The sequence below is a fragment of the Panthera tigris genome, chromosome A3 (assembly GCF_018350195.1).
Source record: "Panthera tigris isolate Pti1 chromosome A3, P.tigris_Pti1_mat1.1, whole genome shotgun sequence".
NCBI lineage: Eukaryota > Metazoa > Chordata > Mammalia > Carnivora > Felidae > Panthera > Panthera tigris.
In genome coordinates, this window is record NC_056662.1 from 120,275,480 (window position 1) to 120,299,252 (window position 23,773).

A 23,773-nucleotide genomic window follows, 5' to 3' on the forward strand; every position below is an offset into this window, starting at 1 on the left:
CTTGTTTTCCAGTGGCAGAACGCTTCTTCCAATTAAGTCTTAGGTAGTCAGGAATATAAAGAACAGATAAAAGCTGTTCTAGAGGAAGAACAGCCAGGAGTATATGAGTCCGTGAAAATTGGTTAAATTTTAGATTACCATTTGCGTTTCTTGGGCCTTTATAATTATTATTTTCATTTTATAATGCAATTAGGATGTTTTTTAAAGTTTGAGAATTTTAATAGTTCAAATTTGTTTAGTTGATGTTGCATGTTATCAGTCAAATTTTTTCTCACCCACTTAATTTGCTTTTTGTTCATTTTATTCCTCATTTTTCTTTTTATAGGACCCAATGTTGTCTTCCAGTGTGAAAGCACCCCAGAGACCCACTATCCAAGTTTGACTCTAGCGTGGAGGCAGGGCAGGCAGCCCTGATCAAATATCTCCTACACAATTCATTAACTTCGTTTGAATGTTAGAGCCACTTGTGATTATTTCTTTGTGTTTCTAATTTACAGTTAAAATTTATTTGTAACAAGTTAAAGGATAGTGGGTCTTTGTGTGGCTTTCCCTGCTGTTCACTCTGGCATCTTTTAGCATTTTTCTTCTTTTTTTAATTTGGTAATTGTAGGTCATTAGCATGCATATTGAGTTTGCCCGTACATGGTGGGAGTTCAAACACACAAAGACCCACTATTTGCACAGACTATTCTCACTGGTTTGGAATGGGCCGCCATGCTTTTCTAATGTTACCGCAACGTGTATATTCATTACAATTCAGATAAAACTTGCTTATGTTTTGCTCTTATGTTTGATCTAATCCTAATCACAGTGAGCTCTTAACTGGTTCAGTACGTGATTTGCTCCCAAATATGCACTGTTTGCTCTGTTCCTTTCTAGTGTGCCATCATGAGTACCAATATTTAAATTCGTTTAAAGGCCAATAACTGGAAATAACCTTTTCTCTATTTTCTGTGTATTTCGGGGTGGGAGCAGTAACACATTGGGGAAGCTTTCTCAGAAAAGAGGAAAGCAGCCTGCCCCAGCAGTATATGCAAAGTGAGCTGGGTTTCTTCTGTCTCGGCTGCCCACAAATGAGTACTGCACTGTGGGAGTTCCCTTAGGGTCTGTGAGCTCTGGGCTAATGAAGATAGTGCATCATGTGCTGTAGCAGTCAGTTGTCACTTCTTTCTTGGTGACCTAAAAATGGATTCTTTTTGAGGAATGAAAGGCTCCCGTCATTGACAGTTGAGACAGGAAAACCTTCCCTTGCTTAACGTTTGTACTACATTCTAAAGTCAGAATTCATGTTACCTATTTTAATTAGGTGACTGCCTGTTTCAGGTCACAAAAGGACACTGGTTGACGTTCTTCTTAATGTGTTTAGTAAAAATCATAAGGAATCCTTGAAGAGTTTAAATGCCCCTGATGCGGGCCTGTAGGCTCTATCTAGTCAGGAATGAGTTCAAGCAAAAGAATGATGTGTGAGAGCTGGCATTCTTCTATGTCCATGAAGATGCTTTGAGGCTGGAAGATTGATTTTACCATCCAGATATTGGCTAATATCTTGTCTTCAGACACATCGGCTACTTCGGCATAGGATTTTACTTGTTTTCCTTGAATGGAAAACACTTTAAAGATAATAAACATTATTATAAACAAGTAAATTGGAGAGTACTTAGCTGAAACAAAAAGGATTGTTAGTAGGCAGTATTAAACTATGTTTGAAAATCAATGAGACGTTTATGCAACTTAAAATGTTTACAAACTGCAGTGCAATCTACTGTTTATGAATGTCAGAGTATTATCAGGAAAAGTGTACATACAATCATAGAATCTTATTTCCTCACAGAGTTCTTTAAGAAGAGTGAAGTGTGTTTTTATATCTCTGAGTTTCAGTTAGAGGCATATTTTGTGCAATATTTATGTTAATGTGCCTATACATTGTGAATGAATAATTTCAGTCATTGCCTAAATCATAACTTTTTTTTTTTTTGAGAAAGAGTCAGTACTTTAGTTAGAACTTTACAAAGTTCAAATGTCTGTGTTTCAAAATGCTTATTAACATTACAGGGATGTATGATGATGTGTATGTGTGCTCCCTGGGGCAGGGATTTCTAGTTATTAGACCACCTCAATTTTTAGCATTTGGCATCATCATAACTTTTATAAAATATGACATTAATAGGAAAGCAATAATAACACTTTACAAAGTGGAATAACAGATTTGCCCGCAGTCACTAAAGGAGACAGCGCAAAGACTGAGTCCTTGTGAACTCACCTGATCTTCCAAATTGTATGGATTACTTGGTCTCACCTTGTATTTTCTGAACTCTCCGCTTTTGCACTCTTTGGGCGGGTTCGGGTTAAGTACAGTTACTTTAAATCTATTTTAAACCCTGGGGTTGGAAATCAGACCTGTTAATTAGCTGCATAGTTTGGTATAATATTTTCTCTTTATAATTTTGAATTTGGGCTTATCTAATACACTGGTAAATTATTTCAAAGGTATTTTTACAGCTCAAATTGTTTCACTGTAACACTGATAAATATAAGTGACTAAGAATGACATTCAGGTGGAGCTTAGCATCTGTAATCAATCCGAAAATAATGTATTTGTCAGGTACCCAGGAGCTAAATCAAATCACATAATGGCATATTTAAGCTGAATTGTTGGTCTGGAAAATAAAATTACTGTATTTACTGAAATACTACTCTTTGTGTAGGTATTTTGCCATATTTTTGAGAGAAAGCTAAAAGTAAAGGAAATTGTATGACATGTACTAGTCCTTCTTAAAAACGCATGCAGCCATTCCTTTGTAGTACCTCATATTCAGCCAAGTACTTGCTCTCTCCCTCATTCAGTATGGGAGGGCAGCTTTCAGTTTGCTTAGAAAGCAACGGTAGAAGGAAAGAGCTTATCAGGAACACAGAATCTTAAAATGGAATAAATCTGAACCCCGTGGGAAGTAAAGAATCAAAATACCTATTTATTTTTAAAAATACCTATTTATTTAAAGATTATAGTATGTGATAATCATTTTTAAAGTATGTGATTAAATCTCATAGGTTTTCCAGCAATGAAAAAATCAGTTGTAAAACCAAAGCTGATTTTTTAGAAAACTTGAAAATTTAAGTCAGTCCTACCCATTGCATAGGTTCCTCTAAAACTTTATCTTAAAGAGTCATTTTACAATAATACAACTATTAAAAAATGTAACTGCTGTTTTATTATTTTAAAATACAATAAGAAATACTAATAGTTTAAAAGAAAGTGGGGGAAGGAAAAGTAGAGAAAGAAATGCCAATTCCAGTCCAAAGCTTTATTTGCCAAGTTTTCTTAGAATACATTTTACCAAGTTATAAACTCTTGTAAATAGAATCTATAATGGAAATACTGAGAGACTTTGCCTAAAGTGGCATTTATTGGATGCTGCTGTGATGCTACTGTAATAAGTTATTAAATTGTTGCAAAGTGCTGTTTTTGCCTTAAATTTTTATTTTGTGTGTCTTGAAACTATAGTATTAAAGGTCTTGAGATTGTGCAGATGCTGGGCACGCTTGGCATGAGGTAATCTGTTTTTATTTTTACAAAGTTGTAATATAACTATGCAAGTGTGTTTATTAAAATGACACAAACTACATTACTTGTATTGTGTATTTCTTTTGAAGCATCCTTTAAAACTTATTTTTAAGTATTTGTATGTAGTCGTGATTGAATTTCTTTGGAATTTCTCTTTTTCCTTAACATGGTCTCTGGGTACAGGCCAGTGAATTGTTTTATATCACAAGGGGCAAAAGAAATTTTAAATCGTCAAGCTTGAGATAGTTTGATCCAAAATAATCATATGTATCTCAAAAGCAAAAGACATTTTGATTTGAAAGTAAAAGACAGTATCTAGGATAAATGGATAATGTTATTATTTACAATTTTTGCTCCACAACCTTTTTCTGAAAACATTGGAGGGAACTTACAAGTTGATACTCTTTGCAAACGTAGAATTAAACATTCTTAGTACAAAGTAACTTTAGTGAATGCTTGGAGGCACCAGAGTTAAGTAGAAGTTTACACTTAAGTAATCAAGTTGGTGCTTTCACCTTGAGTGCAACATATGGATCAAAATCCAACCCATCCATGAATATCTGGCATAAACAACCTCTTTCCAGAAAACGTTTCCTCGTCTCTGGAAAATCATTCAGCTACCTTCCTGAGCATTTGCATTAAGGCCAAGCAAAGGACTAACTTCTGAGAATATGAAAAAAGAGTGTCAGTCCTTGGCTCAGGTAGTGTGTAGCTCTGTGAGGGGATCAGGCACATACGCAGATCATTCTAGAACAACATGCTAAGCACAGTGATAGGTATTTACTGGACACCAAGAGAGTACAGAGGAGGAGTACCTAATTCAACCATAGATTGGTGAATTAGAGGAGACCTCCCGGAGGTGGCAACTGTGAGACCCATAAGGTAAATAGGAGTAAGGCAGATGAGGGGTGGGGTGGGGTGGGATGGCGGAGAGCATGACAAAGACAAGAAACAGCGGAGGAGGGGAGGGGACTCTATAAGCTGGAGTGGAAGTGCAAAGCCAGGAACGGTGAAACTCGGGGCTTGAGAGGCAGGCCAGGGGCTGAATCAGAGATTCTCTAGCTTGAATCAGAGATTCGTTGGGATCACCTGGGAAACTTTAAAAAACTATTGATGCCTGAGTCCTGATTTAAATGGTCTAAAGCATGGCCTGCGTGTGGGGATTTTTCAGAGCTTCCCAGATGATTCTGATACGTTGCCAAGGTGGGGGAAGAGTGACGAAACAGAGCTCAGAACCGTTTCTGAAGGAACATTGGCAGGAGTTGGGAACTGATTGGATGTGTAGGCAGGTGGAAGTGTCGGTTTGATTCCCAGATTTTGTCTTGGTGACAGGCAGAATAGTGGTGCCACCGGCTACAGTAAGGAGTCAGAGTTGGGGAAAGAAGAGGAGTGTGGTTTTGACTGCAAAGCACCAGTGGGGCACCCGGGTGGTCAGACAGGGTTGAGACCCACAGCAGCAGGACGTCCGCCGGTGGGGTGAAGGCAGATGGATGGTGCTGAGCCCGTGAAAGTAAATGAGATGACTCGGGGAGAACGAGTTCATGCCGGCCCTTTGAGGGTGTCCGCAGTTAAGGGTGGGGTAGCGAAGGGACCTGTGGAGGCAGGGAACAGGTTCTAGGAGAATAGTGAACAAAGCTCTGGCTGCACAACCATTGCCCATACCGGTAAAAAGAAAAAACGAAAAGTGCCCTTCATTGAGTACTTCCTGATCTGGGTCCTTTTCTGAGGTTCCCTAATGTTTTACCTCATTATTATTTTCTTTTCACAGATATGGCCATTAAAGCACAAGCTAAATAACTTGTCCAAGGTCACAGAGCCCGTAAGTGGGAGGGTTGGGTTCAAACCCACATGGTCTGGCTCCAGAGCCCATGCTCTTAAACCTCCCCTAGCGTGCGGTCACGGCCACCCTGTTAGTAGCTGTGAAGTTCCTGCACCACAGCCATCACTGGAACCAGTGAAAAGAAAAGAGAAGACAGAGGCCGCCCTGTGTTTTCTCTCCGTAGAAGGTACACACGGAGAAGAGGCCAGGAGGCAAAGCCTGAATGTGATAAACAAGGACAGGAATCTTTAAGAATAGTGTCTGGAAAGATAAAGCTGGACGTAATCACTTCTTTTGGTAACAGCTTTATTGAGATTCAAATCACATACCATACAATTCACCCACTTAAAGTGTACAGCCGAATGGTTTTTAGTTTATTCAGTGTTGTGCGACTGGCACCCGGGACGGTTAATTCCAGAACATTGCATCACTCCCAAAAGAAGTCCTGTGCCCTTCAGCTGTTGTCCTCCTATCTCGCTATACAGCCGTCGCGGGGAGCCGTAGGCAGCCACTGACAACCTCCTTGCTGTCTCCATGCGTATGTTTGCCCGTTCTGGACATATATAAATGGAATCATAAAACGTGTGGTTGGCTTGTTTTACTTAGCATGATGTTTTCGAGGTACATCCATGCTGTCTGTGTGTCGGTACCTCATTCCTTTTTGTTCCTTTTTATTCCTTTTTATGACGAAGGCGTGTTCCGTTGTATGGGGCGCCACACTGTTTATCCGTTCTTTAGTTGGTGGACGTTGGGTTGTTTCTACTTTTTAGCTGTTAAGAACAAGCTGCGGTGAATGTTTGTGTACAAGTTTTGGGGCAGACCTGTCTTGTCACATGTCTGTCAAACGGTAATTCTGTGTTTAACTTTTTGAGGAACTGCCAGACTGTTTTCCAAAGTAGCTGCACCGTTTTATTCCCACCAGCAGTGCACGAAGTTTCTGTTTCTCCGTGTCCTTACCAACACTGGTTATTATCTGACTTTTTACTATGGCCATCCCTCTGGGTGTGGAGCAACAGACATCTCTCTGTGGTTTTCCTTGACATCTCCTCAGTGACTAATGATGTTGAGCGTCTTGTCATGTGTTTCTTGGCCATTTGCAGATCTTCGTTAGAGAAATGTGTGTTTAGATCCTTTGCCTCTCGTTTGAGTCATTTGTCTTCATGCTTTAAACTTTGTTTTAAACAAGAACAACAAATTATGAAACACCCTTGACAGAGATGTCTCAATGCTGTTGTCAGAAGGCAAAATCACTTAGTCAAGGAAAAAAAGCAGAGAGAGTGATGGAGTGAATGTGAGTGAATGTGGGGGGAGTGCATTGGGAGGGTTGCTTTGAATCCCTGGCTCTTCCCGCTCACTTGCTGAACCTTAGCCTCGCCTCTATAATGATGATAATACCTACATTGCAGATGAGACTCAGGGATTTCTGAAGTGCTAGGTCACTGTCTAACACATACGAAGTGCTTGCTTTGTGCCGAGCAGTGGACTGAGTACTTCGGGTACGTGTCTGGGTTAGTCAGTGATGGAAGTTAGAACTCGAGTCCCAGTCTGACTCCAAAGCTCGTGCTCCTAGCCTCTGCCCACGCACCTTTCCATTAACTGAGAGCTGCTGTTATTCCAGATCATAAAAGCAGAACAACCGTCACTTAATCCCAAGATTCAGGTGACAAGAATGTAAGGAGAATTAGCCGTTTTCAGTACCTCCAGGCCGGTCAAGTTACATTTAAAGTATTAGAAGGACCTGCTACTGGGATCCCTGGGCCCCCAGCGGTCATACGATAACCTCCATGAAGTTAGGCAGGGCTACAGAGTGCGTGTGTCCTACACTGAGCACAGTGGGGCGGAGTGACCAGTTATGGAGTCACAGACAGTTTGAAAGTATGGGCTGTGTGGTCATACCAGTGGGGAAAATTAGGAGTACAGCAAGCTGTTCAGTAACCATGAGAAAAAAAAAATACACGTGCGCATGAAACCCCCCCAGGACAGTGGTGGTGTAGTAGCAGATGTATGACGTGAAGTGCTCAAGTGTCTGGAAGGGTCAACATGAAATTGGCTGTTGGACACAGCTACTCATTGCGTATGTGACAGAGGAGAAGGGATGTAGGGACCCGTCGTCACTTAGACACAAAAATGAGTCAAAGGAGAGTGAGAACTCTGTTGGCATTTCCAGAGAAGTGCATTTGCGCCATTTGGCATTCAGAATACTTAACCTAAACCCCCTTTTTTCCTCTAGAATTCAGTCCAGCAAGCATGAGACCAGGTCAAGTTTATACACCCTGTCATCCATGTTTTGTCTCAAGGCGGATTGCAGTGTAAGCACCATATAAAATGGCCTGGCATTTCAAAGTGTAAGACTTGAGCCAAGATGTAGGGGTTTAGTAGCTCTGAATTCTGTACTGTGTCTTCACCACCAACCTTTAGATTCTCTATATACAGTAGGGTTCAAAGTTGTATCAGTTCTTCAGAGGATTGATCAGAGGTGGTAAATCATCACACACATGTGCGTAACAATTATTTTGATTGTTAGGATTACACGCTATGTGTTCAGCGAACATGAAAAAACTTTCTCTTCATAATGTTCTGTATCTGGATGGCAAGTTAATTCTCTCAGTTGAGTCAGTGATAGGATCTGGCAGTCTAGAAGGTGTTGCAAGTATCAGCCTGAAAAAACCACTCTCTGAGGCCGAGTCTCAGAAGCCCCTCTGTCTACTGTTAGGAGGTCTTTGCTCTCTTCTTTTTTTTTTTAATGTTTGTTTATTTTTGAGAGAGAAGGAGATAGAGCTCAAGCAGGGGAGGGACAGAGAAAGAGGGAGACACAGAATCTGAAGCAGGCTCCAGGCTCTGCACTGTCATCACAGAGCCCAACAGGGGGCTCAAACCCACAAACCGTGAGATCATGACCTGAGCCAAAGTTGGACACTTAACTGACTGAGCCACCCAGGCGCCCCAGGAGGTCTCTACTTTCTTTTAGGCTTATGGCCTATCACTGTAGATTCAAAAATAAAAATACAACCAACAACATTTTTCTTTCTCCACTTGCATTTATCAACAGAGTTGCTTTGGGAAGTTCTGGAATACTCCATTTTCTGATAACCAAATCTTTTGCTTTCTGACGGTCTGCAGCATCAGAATACAGTATTAACTTCTTCCCTTTTCATGCTTAAACAGGCAGCCTAACTCCTGGTGACAAAGAATTGACAGGCATCAAAGAGACACAGAGTTTTAAAAATTGTTCAACAATCCTTTAAATTTCCAGAAACAAAATCACAAATATCTGTGGCTTCCAAGTGGGACCATAGTACCTGTTACATAGTTGGTATTCAGTAAATAGTTGCCAAGTGCATAAAATGCTGTTCTTTTACAGAATAAGATATTCGATGATTTTCTAGTGCTCTGACAAAACTTCTGCATTAAAGGCAGCCTTCAGAAAATGCACACAGCTTAGTCATCTGGATTTACTGCTAAAAATTGTCTTTTCACTGAGCGTCAACACAGTGAGACTGAAAACCATTATGTCAACCCTGGCTGCTGCTTCGGGCACAGAGAATAGCGTTGTTCAGTGACATCGCTCTTCTCACAATGGGCAAGGACTTTTCTGGGACTTTATGACATAATCCGAACAAGCTCTCTTTGTGTGAGTCGTCACAGACCATCTTTTGTCCTTCACCTTTCAGAGTCTTCGCGTCGCTCCCTCCTCTCCTCTCTCAAGCGTCTCTCATTTGCTTCTTGATCTTGTTTGCACTGTGATCTGCAATGGCCTCCCAACTCTGTGGGACACAGTTTATGTGGCTATTATTCGTTATGCATAATTTGGCTGTCAGTCTCCGTGTCCTCTCACAAGTGGAGGGGGGGGGGGGCGGGTCTTGTGGCCCTGAGGACTTTGACCTGATAGTAGCGTGGTCTCTCATTTTTCTCATTTTCCCACCCTTCCTGTCTTCTAGGAAGAACTTACCAGGAAATTTTCATCATTCTCTCCGGCCACCTGTAGTTAATATGATGTACTGTCTCCTGCAGCTCACAGTTTATCTTCGTATCACATTCTATAAATGCTTGCTGAAGACCTACTATGTGTCAGCCACTAGGGATATAGCAGATGATAAAATAGGCAAAAATTCCTCCCCTCTTGGAGCTGACATTTAAGTAGGGCAGGACAGAAAACAAACAAAATGAATAAATATGTCGTACCTTAGAAAAATGAAGCAAGTTAGGGAAAGGGAGCGAGTGAAGGGTTGGTGGAAAGAGGATGGGTCTGGATGGATTTCAAACAAGCTTCTCAGAGAAAGCCTCTCTGAAATGGTGTCATGTGAGCAAAGACTTAAAGGACATGAGAGATATCTGGAGAGAGTCATGTAAATAGCTGGAAGACCATTCTAGGCAGAGGGAACAGCACATGCCAGGGCCCCAATCAGGAACATGACGGTAATGCTTGAGGCCGGGGTGGCTGGAACAGAGGGAGAAGCAAGAGAGGCAGTGAGGACAGAGGGGACTGGGGAAATGGGGGAGACTACTTAAGTTCTTAGAGGCTGTTTGTAAGAACTTTGGCTTTGGCTGGGAGTGACAAGAACCCATCAAGGGGTTCTAATCAAAGGAAGGACATGATCCGATGTGCTTTAACAGAATAGCTCTAGCTTGCTAGATTAAAGCAGGGGTTGGGGCCGGGAAGGGCTCAGAACCAGGGAGACATATTAGGAAGCTAGATCAGTAATCCAGATGAACAATGACGGCGCGATCAGAATGATTGTAGTGAACATAGTGAGAAGTGTCAGACTGTGGGTATATTCTGGAGGTAGATTCAACAGATAGGATTGAATGTAGGGGTGTGAGAAAAAGAAAAATATCAAGGATATCCCCAAAAGATCTCGGCCCAGGCAAGTAGAGAGATGGAATCACCATTAAGTGAAGGCACATGATGAGAGAGGAAGGGTAGGAGAGACTATTAGGAGTTTGGTTTTGGATATGTTACTTTCACCCACCCTTAAGATAGGTAAGTGGAGATCCTGGGTAGGCAGTAGAACACAGTGAGATCCAGAGGATATATTCAGCCTGGAGTGTGCATTTGGGAGTATATCGGTGCATAGATGATACTTAAAGCCACAAGACTCGGTGGCACCACCAACGCTGTGAGTATGTGGAGAAGAGTTCTAAGGCTGAGTCTTTGGGTTTCAACGTTAATTAAGTCTGTGGGTTGAGGAGGAGCTAGGAAAGGAGAGGAGGCGACTGCCAGTGCGGTAGGAGGACATGAGGTGAGGTGGTGACCTAGAAGCCAAGTAAAGGAGGATTTTAAAGAGGAGGGAGTGATCCACTGTCACAAATGCTTGTGATAGGTCAAGCAAATTGAGGTGGAAGGAGGAAGCTACGTGGAGCTTTTAGGAACCTCTTCTTTAAACTACAACATTTAAAAGTTATTTTTTTATTATGTTTATTTTGAGAGAGAGAGACAGTGAGCAGGGGAGGGGCAGAGAGAGAGGGAGACAGAATCTGAAGCAGGCTCCAGACTCCGAGCTGTCAGCACAGAGCCCGACGCGGGGCTTGAACCCACAAGCCTTGAGATCATGACCTGAGCTGAAGTCGGTCGCTTAACCGACTGAGCCACCCAGGTGCCCCTTGAAAATAATTTTAGTGTTTAATTTTCCAGCTATATTCAGGAAATTTTTTTACACAGTAGTTTTTGTTGAAAAAAGTGTTGTTGCCTCGTAGATATGTTCATTATATTAAACCTGTTAATAGTGTTCAAATCTTTCATATTTACTCATTTTCATTGAGAGAGATATTACAGATATTTCAGATCTTTATTTTTCCTTCCTTCCTTCCTTCCTTCCTTCTTTCCTTTCAGAGGCAATTTTGTCAGTTTTTAATTTTACCTTTTGAGGCTCTCCAGTTAGTTGCAAATAAGATCAAAATTATTATATCATCCTAAATGTTTATAATGTTTACATAGATCCTTGAAAGCCTATCTTGTCTGTTGCTAATCAAACCACCTCAGCTGCTTTTTAATATTTTGTAAATGTGTAGCTTTTTCCAACCTTTACTTCTTTTTTTTTTTTTTAATATTTATCTATTTTTGAGAGAGAGATAGAGCATGAGTGGAGGAGGGGCAGAGAGAGAGGAAGACATAGAATCCAAAGCAGGCTCCAAGCTCTGAGCTGTCAGAACAGAGCCTGATACGGAGCTCGAACTCACGAACCGCGAGATCATGACCTGAGCCGGAGTTGGACACTTAACCAACTGAGCCACCCAGGCGCCCCTGCAGACTTTACTTATTTCACTTAGCACTATACCCTCTAGATCCATCCATGTTGTTGCAGATGGCAAGATTTCATTCTTTTTTATGGCTAATATTCCATTGTACATATATACCACATCTTCTTTATCCATTCATCAGTCGATTGACACTTGGGTTGCTTCCATAATATGGCTATCATAAATAATGCTGCAGTAAACCATCAGGGTACATTTACCTTTTTGGTTTGGTGTTCCCATATTCTTTGGGTAAATAGTAATGGAATTCCTGGACCATATGGCAATTTTATCTTTAATTTTTTGAGGAACCCCCATACTGTTTCCCACAGTGGCTACACCTGTTGTTTCTTGTGTTTGCTTTCAACCATTTTGACAGGCGTGAGGTGATATGTCATTGTGGTTTTGATTTGCATTTCCCTGATGATGAATGATATTGAGCATCTTTTCATGTGTCTGTTTGCCATCTGGATATCTTCTTTGGACAAATGCCTTTTCAGGTCCTTTGCCCATTTTTTATTAGATTATTGGGGGGGTTTTAGTGTTAAGTTGTGTAAGTTCTTTATAAATTTTGGATACTAGCCCTTTATCAGATAGGTCATTTGCAAGTATCTCTTCCCATTCATTAAGTTGTCTTGTTATTTTGTTGATTGTTTCTATTTCTGTGCAGAAGTTTTTTATTTTGATGTGGTCCCAATAGTTTATTTTTGCTTTTGTTACCCTTGCCCCAGGAGACATATCTAGAAAAAAAGTTGCTGTGGCCAATGTCAGACAGATTACTGCCTGTACTCTCCTCTAGGATTTTTATGGATTCAGGTCTCATATTTAGGTCTTCAATCCATTTTGAGTATATTTTTGTGTATGGTATAAGAAAATGGGCCCTTTTCATTCTTTTGCATGTAGCTATACAATTTTCCCAGCACCATTTGTTGAAGAAACTGTCTTTTTTCCCATTGAATATTCTTGTCTCCTTTGTCAAAGATAAATTGACCATTTAATCATGGGTTTACTTCTGGGCTGTCTGTTCTGTTCCATTGATCAATGTGTCTGTTTTTGTGCCAGTGCCATACTCTTTTGATTACTACAGATTTGTAGTTTATCTTAAAATGTGGGATTATGATACCTCTGGTTTTGTTCTTTTCAAGATTGCCTTGGCTACTTAGGGTCTTTCGTGGTTCCGTACAAATTTTAGGATATTCTAGTTCTGTGAAAAATGCTGTTGGTATTTTGTTAGGGATTGTATGAAATCTGTGGATTACTTTGAGTAGTAGAGACATTTTAACAATATTTGTCCTCCCAATCCATGAACATGGAACATATTTCCATTTGTGTCATCTTCTATTTCTTTCATCAGTTTTTTTTTTTAAATTTTTTTTAATGTTTAGTTTTGAGAGACAGAGTGTGAGCAGGGGAGGGGCAGAGAGAGGGGGACACAGAAGTCGAAGCCGGCTCCAGGCTCTGAGCTGTCAGCACAGAGCCCAACGTGGGGCTCGAACCCACAAACCGTGAGATCATGACCTGAGCCGAAGTCGGATGCTTAACTGACTGAGCCACCCAGGTGTCCCTTTCATCAGTGTTTTATAATTTTGAGAGTACAGGTCTTTCACCTCTTTGGTTAAGCTTATTCAAAGAGGGTTTTTTTGAATAAAAAAACTGATGAATGGTACAATTGTAAATGGGATTATTAATTTCTCTTTCTGCTACTTCATTATTAATATATAGAAATGTAACAGATTTCTGTATATTAATTTTGTATACTGTGAATTCATTTATCAGCTCTAGTAGTTTTTTGGTGGAGTCTTTAGGGTCTGTAAATAGTGAAAGTTGTACTTCATCCTTATCAATTTGGATGCCTTTTATTTCTTTTTCTCGTCTGATTGCTATGGCTAGGACTTCCAGTACTATATTGGATAAAAGTGGTAAGAGTGGACATCCTTGTGTTGTTCCTGATCTTTGAGGAAAAGTTCTCAGTTTTTCACCATTGAGTATGTTAGCTATGGGTTGATGTGATATATCATATTGATTGATTTGCAAATATTGAACCACCCTTGCATCTCAGGAATAAATCCCACTCAATTTTGGCGAATGATTTTTTTTAATGTATTGTTGGATTTTGTTTGCTAATGTTTTGTTGAAGATTTTTACACTTATGTTTATCAGAGACATTGGCCTATAGTTCTTTTCTTTTGTAGTGTCTGTCCAGTTTTAGTATCAGGGTAATACTGGCCTCAAAAATTAGTTTGGAAGTTTTTTGTCCCCTTCTATTTTTTTTTTAATTTTTTTTTAATGTTTTATTTATTTTTGAGACAGAGACAGAGCATGAGCAGGGAGGGGCAGAAAGAGAGCGAGACACAGAATCCAAAGCAAGCTTCAGACTCTGAGCTGTCAACAAAGAGCCCAACGTGGGGCTCAAACTCACAAACCGCAAGATCGTGACCTGAGCCGAAGTCGGACGCTCAACCAACTGAGCCACCCAGACGCCCCTACTTTTTTTTTTTAGTTTATTTATTTATTTTGAGAGAGACAGAGACAGTGCAAGTGGGGGAGGGGTAGAGAGAGGGAGAGAGAATCCCAAGCAGGCTCCATGCTGTCAGAACAGAGCCCAACATGGGGCTTAAACCCATGAATTGTGAGATCATAACCTGAGCCAAAATCAGAAGTCAGATGCTTAACCGACTGAGCCACCAGGCGCCTCTCCCCCTTCAATTTTTTTTTTTTTTTTTTTTTTTTTTTAATAATTTGAAAAGAAGAGGTATAAGTCTTCTTTAAATGTTTGGTAGAATTTACCACCTGTGATGCCATCTGGTCCTGGACTTTTATTTGTTGGAAGAGTTTTTGGTTACCAGTTCAATTTCATTGCTGGTAATTGGTCTGTTCAAACTTTCTATTTCTTCCTGATTCATATTTGGGAGGTTATATGTTTCTGGGAATTTATCCATTTCTTGTAGGTTGTCCAATATGCTGGCACATAATTTTTCATAATATTCTCTTATAATCTTTTGTATTTCTGTGGTGTCAATTGTTATTTCTCCTCTTTCATTTGTGATTTTGAGTTCTCTCTTTCTCTCTCTCTTTCTCTCTCTCTCTCGCTGAGTCTGGCTAAAGGTTTATCAATTTTGTTGATCTTTTCAAAGAACTAGCTCCTGGTTTCATTGATCTGTTCTATTAATTTTTAGATTCTATTTCACTTATTTCTGCTCTAATCTTTATTATTTCCTTCCTTCTGCTGGTTTGGGGTTTGTTTGTTCCATTTTATAGTGCCTGTAGGTGTAAGGTTAGGTTGTTTGAGATTTTTTCCTGCTTCTTAAGGTAGGCCTGTATTGCTATGAACCTCCCTCTTAGAACAGCTGTTTGCTGTACCCCGAAGATTTTTGGACAGTTGTGTTTTTATTTTCATTTGTCTCCATGTACTTTCTTTCCTTTTTGATTTCTTGGTTGACCCATTCATTGTTTAGTAGCATATTATTGAACCTCCATATATTTGTGTTTTTTCTGGATTTTTTTCTTGTGGTTTACTTTTTTTTAACAGCTCTTTTTAAAATAAAGTTTATTTATGTATTTATTTTGAGAGATGAAAGAGAGCATGAGCAGAGTAGGGGCAGAGAGAAAAGATCCCAAGCAGACTCTGTGCTATCAGCCTGACACAGGGCTTGAACCCACAAACTGTGAGATAATGACCTGAGCTGAAATCAAGAGTTGGACACTTAACCGACTGAGCCACCCAGGCACCCCCTCTTGTGGTTGATTTCTAATTTCATAGTATGCAGTCAGAAAAGATGGATGGTACAACTTCAGTCTTTTTTAATTTGTTCAGAGAACTTGTTTTGTAGCCTAACATGTCATCTATTCTGGAGAATGTTCAATGTGCATTTGAAAAGAATGTGTAGTCTGCTGTTTTAGGATGGAATGTTCTGAATATATCTGTAAGATCCATTTGGTCCAGTGTGTCATTCAAAGCCATTGTTTCCTTGTTCATTTTGTGTTTGGTTGCTCTATCCATTGATGTAAGTGGAGTGTTAAAGTCCTCTACTATTATTGTGTTACTATTGATTTCTTCCTTTATGTCTGTTATTAGCTGCTCTGTGTATTTGAGCACTCTCATTTTGGGTACATAAATGTTTACACTTGTTATATCTTCTTGTTGGATTGTGCCCTTTAAGATTATGTGGTCTTTCTTTGTCTCTTGTTACAGTCTTTGTTTTAAAGTCTATTTCATCTGATATAAGTATTGCTCCCTGCCTTTCTTTTCACTTCCATTTGTATGATAAATACTTTTACATCCCTTCACTTTCAATATGCATGGTCTTTAGGTCTGACGTGAGTCTCACAGGCAACATATAGATGGGTCTTGATTTTTTTTTTAATTTTATTTAGTTAACATACAGTGCTATATTGGTTTCAGGAGTAGAATTCAGTGATTCATCACTTTACATACATTGTGTTATCCTATGTCTTTTATTGGAGTGTTTAGTCCATTTACATCCAAAGTAATTATTGATAGGTATGTACTTATTGCAGTTTTGTTACTTTTTTATATTTGTTTTATAGTTCTTTATTTCTTTCGTCTCTTGCTCTTCTCTCACAGTTTCCTAGCTTTCTATTCTTGGATTCCTTTCTCTTTATTTTTTGCATATCTGTTACCAGTTTTTTGTTTTTTGGTTACCATTAGGTTTGTATATAACATCTTATACATATAGCAGTCTGTATTAAGCTAATGGTCAGTTAAGTTTGAACCCATTCCAAAAGCACTACATTTTTGGGGTGCCTGGGTGGTTCAGCCAGTTGAGCCTCCAACTCTTGATCTTGGCTCAGGTCATGATCTCATGGTTTGTGAGTTCAAGCCGCACACTGGGCTCTGCACCGACAGTGTGGAGCCTACTTGGGTTTCTGTCTCCTTCTCTCTTTGCCCCTCCCCTGCTTGCACTCTATCTCTCTCTCAAAAAACAAATAAAAATTTAAAAAAATCACCACATTTTTACCCCTTTCCTCCCACGTTTTAGGTATATGGTGTCATACTTTACATCCTTTTATTTTGGGAATCCCTTGACTGATTTTTGTTTTTATAGATATACTTAATTTTACTGCTTTTGTGCTTCCTACTTTTCTTCCTCCTGCTTATGGTCTTTCCTTTCCACTCAAGAGAGTCCCCTTTAACATTTCTTGTAAGGCAGGTTTAGTAGTCATGAATTCCTTTAACTTTTGTTTGTCTGGGAAACTCTTTATCTTTCCTTCTATTCGAAATGATAGCCTGGCTGGATAGAGTAGTCTTGGTTGCAGGGTTTTTTTTTTTTTCAGCACTTCGAATATATCATGCCACTCCCTTTGGCCTGCAAAGTTCTTGCTGAAAAATAGGCTGATAGTCTTATGGGGTTTCCTTTGTATGTAACTATTTTCTTTTCTCTTGCTGCTTTCAAATTTTTTTTTAATTTAAAAAAAATTTTTTTCAATGTTTATTTTTGAGAGAGAGAGTGCACAAGTGGGGAAGGAGCAAAGAGTTGGGGGGTGGGGGGGACACAGAATCTGAAGCAGTCTCCAGGCTCTGAGCTGTCAGCACACAGCCTGACATGGGGCTCAAACCCACGAACCATGAGATCATGACCTGAGCCAAAGTCGGATGCTTAACCAACTGAGCCACCCAGGTGCCCTATAAAATTCTCTCTTTATCACTGTTTTTTACCATTTTAATTATTATGTCTTGGTGTGGACCTCTTTGAGTTGATTTTGTTGGAGGCTTTCTGCCTCTGGAATCTGGATTTCTGTTTCCTTCCCCAGAATCATGAAGTTTTTAGCTATTATTTCCTCAGATAAATTTTCTGTCCCCTTTTCTCTCTTTTTTCCTCTTGGGATCCCTATAATGTAAATGTTATCACACCTGATGGTGTCACTGAGTTCCCTTCTATTCTTATTTTTTATTACTGTTTTTTCTTTCTCTTGTTCAGTGAGAATGCTTTCCATTACTCTGTCCTCCAGGTCATGCTTCCTCTGGTCTACTTTTCATTCCCTCTAGTGTATTTTGTTTTTGTTTTTAAACTTATTTATTTTGAGAGAGAGAGAGAGAGAGAGAGAGAGAGAGAGAGAGAGCGCGCACATGCAAGCCGGAGAGAGGCAGAGAGAGAGAGGCAGAGAATCTCAAGCAAGCCCCACACTGTCAGCACAGAGCCCTATACGGGGCTCAAACTCATGAGCCATGAGATTATGACCAGCCAAAAGCAAGAGTCAGATGTTTTAACCAACTGAGCCACCCAGGCACCCCCCGCCCCACTTCTAGTATATTTTTAATTTCAGCTATTAAGTTCTTCATCTCTCATTGGTTCTTTTTTTGTGTTTTCTCTCGTTGTTGAGGGTCTCATTGAGGTCCTTGACTCTTTTCTCAAGTCTGTTGAGTCTCTTTATGACCATTACTTTAAATTCTTTGTCAGACATATTACTCATCCCTGGTTTGTTTAGTTCTCTTGCTGTGAGTTTGTCCTGTTCTTTCATCTGTTACATAGTCTTCTGTCTCCTTATTTTGTCTGACTCTGTGTGTCTGTTTCTATGTGTTAAGGTCAACTATGTCTCCTGCTCTTGAAAGTAGTGGCCTTATGAAGATGAAGTCCTGTAGTGCTCTGCAGCACAATGTCCACTGTTCACTAGAACCTGGCACTTCAGGGATGTCTCCTGTGTGTGTTGTATGTGCCCTGCTGTTGTGGCTGAGCTGTGTTTGCCTTCACTCCAGTCATCTACAGTAGCTCTATCTGTTGTGGACAGGGTTTGGCCCCTGTGTTGTTAGTGGGCCAGTCTGAGGCCATCTTGGGCTTGAGTCAGACCAGTCATTTGCCAGAGCTGCGAAGCACTGTACTGTAGGGCTTTCTCCCTGTGTTGTCCCCCGAGAAGCTTTCACTGGTGGGCGGGGCCTGTAGTCAGACCAGATTTCTGCCCCCAGCCCACTGCTGGGGCCGAAATGGAACTGGTATGTGTGGTTTTCTTCCCCTCTCCCTGGGGCAGGAATCACTTTGGGGTGGTGCTGACCCATCTTGGGGCTGCTTGCACACTACCGTGTTTGGGCACCACTTTGGATGGATTCCTATTGAGGCCAGGGTCAACCTGAGGGGTGGGTCCACAGGAGAACACAAGGGTGGGCCCCTGGTGTTGGTAAGCTAGATGGAGAATATTTGCAATGTGCTGATTCCCACAGGTGTTCGTGTATCCAGGCTTGGGGGACAATGGAGAGAAATGGTCCCACCGGCTCCTTTGCCCTTGGAGAAGTCTCCCAATCCCTGTCCCTCCAACACACATTCTGGAATTAGTAAATAAATCTCCTTCCTATATATTCCAGGAGTTTTTCAAACTGCTGTTTCTATGCTGTTTCTCAGTAGGGCTGTTTGTTGTGCTGTCTCTATAAGTGTGGGGACTCAGTTTCCTATCACCCTCTGGCTTCCTCAGAGCCATGCCCGCTGATTTTTACAGTTCCAAGTGTTAAGCCCCACTGATTGTAAGAACTCTCAAACTTCATCCCCTCTGGTTTTCAAAACCCAATTTCATGGGGATTCATCCTCTGAGTGAGGGTCCCCTGTGCCTGGGATGCCTGGGGTGGAGTTTGCTTCTGGCCCTTCTCTTTGCCCACAGCATCCCTACCTCCCAAGGACAGTCCTGTGGGTCAGTTTTGGCTCCCAGCCAAGTCTCTGCCCTTGCAGCTCTTTTCAGTGTGGCTTCTTCTCTACATTTTGCTATGGAGACTCTGTTCTGCCAGTCTTCCTGTTGTTTTCTGGGTTATTCACACTGATATGGGTGTTATCTAGTTGTTTATGTGGGGCGGGGTGAGTAGGATCCTCCTACTCTGCCATCTTCCCCAGCATCTAGCTGAATTTTAAAATCCAATCTAGAGTTTCATTTTAACTGACAGATTTAAACAATTTACTCTTATTGGAATAATGGAATACTCCTATTTATAGCTATCTTATTATATATTTTTTATTTACCATGAATTTGTTTCTTATTGTTGTTCTGCCTATACATCTATTGCTTTGATCAAATGTACTTCCTTTCTTTCTCTTTACTGGTTTGGAAGTTATGGTTTCAATGTCTATTCTTTGAGTAGTTACCTTTGCATTTCTAACATATGTGTTTGTCTCCACAAAGTCTAAATTTCATATTTATCTTACTTCTTCTAATCAGTGCAGGTGGGATGCTTTATCTGTAAGGATTCTCCCCTATTTCTCATGTTACTGCTTTTTGTGTGTTTAAAAAAATTAGTTTTAGGTAAATTTAAAATCCACCTTGAATTTATACTCTTTTTTTAGGCTCCATGCCCAGTGTGGAGCCCAAAGCAGGGCTTGAACTCACAACCCAGAGATCAAGAGTCAGATACTCAACCGACTGAGCCATCCAGACACCCCCCACCCCCATCTTGAATATATATCCACTATTGGATATATTGTTATTTTAGATCCTCAATGATTATTTTGAGTCTTCACATATTTACTAGTATTTTTACTCACCCTTCCCTCCCTCCCTCTCTTCTTCCTTCCTGTCCTCTGTCCCTTCCTTCCTTCCCTCCCTCCTTGCTTCCTTCCTTCCTTGCTTCCTTCCTTCCTTCCTTCCTTCCTCTCCACCACTCCTTACTCTTTTTTCCTTCTTATTCAATTTCCTTCTTCTAAAAACACACCTCTTTATAGTTCCTTTAGTCAACCTATTAGTAGTAAATGCTTTCAAACTTTGCCTAAAAATGTCTTTGTCTCCCTTACCTACAAAAGGTAGTATAATTAGAATTCTGATTTGACAGTTATTTTTGCTCAGTACCCCCTGTTGTTGTGTGGAGATGTGTACAGTCAGTCTGATTGCTCTTCCTGTGTAGTTATTCTGCTTTTTATTTCTCTTTTTTTTTAATTTTAATTTATTTATTTTGGGAGAGAGAGAGTGCATGCAAGCAAGTCAGAGAGAGAAGGAAAGAGAGAATCCCAAGCAGGCTCCACGCTGCCAGCACAAAACCTGACACAGGGCTCGATCCCACAGAACCTTGAGATCATGACCTGAGCCTAAATCAAGAGTTGGACACTTAACTGACTGTGCTACCCAAGCACCCCTCTTTCTGACTGTTCTAATCTTTTTTTTTTTCTCCTTGGTGTTTTGTAGTTTAGGTATGGATTTATTTTTATTTTTTTCCCTAATCAGGAGTCATTTTCCTTCTGAGTATGTGGAGGTCTATCTTTCATCAGTTCTAGGAAATCTCAACCATTATAATCTCTATATTACTTCTCTCCATTTTTTCTGTTCTCCCCTCCTGGACTCCCATTAGATGTATGTTGGACATTGTCATTCTGTCCTCTATTCTCCTAATCTCCATTTTATGTTTTCCATCTTTTTGTCTTTCTAAGCTGCATTCTTTTTTTTTTTTTTTTTAAGAGAGAGAGAGACAGAGTGTGAGTGGGGGAGGAGTAGAGAGAGAGGGAGACACAGAATCTGAAGCAGGCTCCAGGCTCTGAGCTGTCAGCACAGAGCCTGGCACGGGGCTCAAATCCACAAATGGCAAGATCATGACCTGAGCCGAAGTCAGATGCTTAACCGACTGAGCCACCCAGGCGCCCCTAGGCTGCATTAATTTCTACATATCTGTCTTCAGATTTACTAATCCTTTCCTCAGATATGTTTGAACAGCTATGTGTTATTATTTCCATAAGATTTGCCATTTTTATTAGTTTCTTTTTCAAATTTTTTTTTAACGTTTATTTATTTTGAGACAGAGAGAGACAGAGCATGAACAGGGGAGGAGCAGAGAGAGAGGGAGACACAGAATCCGAAACAGGCTCCAGGCTCTGAGCTGCCAGCACAGAGCCCGACGTGGGGCTCGAACTCACGGACCGTGAGATCATGACCTGAGGCGAAGTCGGACACTCAACCAACCAAGCCACCCAGGCGCCCCTAGTTTCTTTTTCAAATCTGCCTATTCTTTTTTATAGACTCTATGGTTTCAACCCTTCATATGTCTCGAGTTATTTTTTAAATAGACATATTTTTACTTTTTTTTTTTTTTTACATTTCTGTTACCTTATGTTCTTGGGTTGTTTTTTTTTTTTTTTTTTTCAAGATTTTAAGTCATCTCTATATCCAATGTGGGGCTCAAACTCACAACCCTGAGATCAAAAGTTGCATGCTCTGCCAAGCGAGCCAACCGGGTGCTTGGGGTCCTCTTGGGGTCCTTTCTAATCATCATTTTTTATTTATGGTGGATCATTCCTTATTTCTTGTAATTTTTTATTTTGAGCTCATCTTTAGTGACACTTGGCTCTTACGTGGAAATCCTGTGGCACCAAGGTTGTGAGGGATACCCTCTGGACAGTTGTACATTTTCTTTGGCCAAGCACCCTAAGGGTATCACCAACCAGGGACCAACTTTTCTGTTAATCCATCAGTTGTAAAAAAAAAAAAAAAAAAAATCCATCAGTTGTAGAATCCTTGAACTCCAGATTTATGAGACGCGAGCCCAGCAATTCTAATGTTCTCTGCCCAGCGGAGCCTAAAAGGTCTCCTGTCCTCTCTTTTCTGGCAGAAGGAGTGTTTTCCCCGTTTTCCCTGTAGTCTTCAGGCTCCTGCCAGAGCCTCCTCTCATCGGCCAAACGTGGGCAGAGGCCAAGTGAAGTAGGAGCTTACATAAGCAGGCTGTGGGGTTGACCTCCCTGCAGTCCAGAGCAGAGGAAAGGTGAGAAACAGGTCTGGGACCAACCCGGTAATCCACCATTTGGCAAATATTTCCTGGCTCCTGTGGTCAAAACACTGTGCTGAGTCTGATGTAGAACTGTGTGAGACACAGCCGCTGACCTCCAGTGGGAGAGACAGCCATACTAACACTACAGAGATGAACTACGATGCAGGTGACCTCGTGGGAAGTGTTAAATACAGACGCAGACTACCCCGGAAACACAAAAGAGAGGCGGTCTGGGGGTAAGTGGGACAGGGCATAGGAAGTTTCCCCAAAGTAGGATCGCGTGAGCTGCACCTCGAAGGGTAAGATGGCTGTGTGTGGAGAAGCAGGCCACGGACAGTGTGCACAGCGTGTCCAGCACCTCTTGAGGACTGAACCCGGGCCAGGGTGGCCGAAAGGTGGGCTGCATGGTCAGAGGTGAGGCTGCAAATGGAGGCCGTGGGTGGATTATGGAGACTCTGGAGCCCTGTGCTGCTGAGCTAGGACTTCATTCTGCACATAGCAGAAGCCACTAAAACATTGTTCGGGAAGGAACGTAATAAAAAATGCAGTGGCTGGCTTGAGCTGTTCAATAGAAATGGAATGAAAGTCCCAAATGCAGCCCAGATGTAATCTAAGATTTCCCAAAGGCCACATTTTTAAAAGTAAAACATGAAATTAAAACTTGAATAATTCTTTGGGTCAGCTCAGTGTTATGCAAAATACTACCATTTAATATGTAATCAACGTAAGAATTTTTAGTGCATTATTTTACATTCTGGGTTTTTTTTATTAGGTCTTTGAGATCTGGTGTGTAGTTTACACTTAGAGCACTTCTCTGTTTGGAGCGGCCACCACAGCTCAAATGCTCAATAGCCACGTGTTGCTAATGACTACCATGTTGTACAGTGTGGGGAGGATGGCAAGGGGTCGAAAGGAAAGGGTCAGTTAAGGATGCTGGCTTCAGGAAGAAACAGGATCTCCTCATCCCCTGACACAGGAAGGAAGTACAGGGATGAGTGAGCAGGGAGATGAAAGGCAGGAAGTAAAAGGGCCACCACCTTTCTTTCTTTTCCCTGACATAGGAGATAAGAACATCTGAAAGTAAGGATCAGGGTCACGTTGAAAACTTGAAGAGAACAGAAGTTTAAGAACCACTGTAATGAAATGCAAAGGGGTCGGTCAGAGGTGGAGTATAAGGATTGTCCTCACATCCACCCTGATGGAGCTAATGTCATGCATGTTCTCACCTTAGAAATGATAAAATATCTGGGACTTTTCCTATTATTCCGAGGTACAGAACAGTTAGAGAGGCCGATGCTTGTGGGTTTTAATGTAAATCAGTGTTTCCCCAAGTGCGATGGACCTATCCCTGTGATACACTACGTGATGGCACACAAAATAGTACCTTCGGAGACTTACTTTTTTCTAATGGTTATATTTATTTTAGTGAATATTAGAAGACATGTAACCAGTACATAAAACCCATGATTGCCCAAAT

At 40.9% G+C, this 23,773-nt stretch overlaps 1 protein-coding gene across 12 annotated transcripts in view; it reads left to right on the plus strand.

Annotated features, from left to right (window-relative positions):
• ITSN2 (intersectin 2) overlaps positions 1–23,773 on the plus strand; it is a 145,732-nt gene that overhangs the window by 102,681 nt on the left and 19,278 nt on the right. Inside the window, exon 30 of one of the 12 annotated variants that reach the window (XM_042982396.1) lies at positions 326–3,623. The exons of the other annotated variants lie outside the window; for them this stretch is intronic. Coding sequence (XP_042838330.1) covers positions 326–327 — 2 coding nt within the window. The 3' untranslated portion in view covers positions 328–3,623. Of the gene's footprint in view, positions 1–325; positions 3,624–23,773 lie in introns of those variants that run through there. 12 annotated transcript variants of the gene reach the window in all.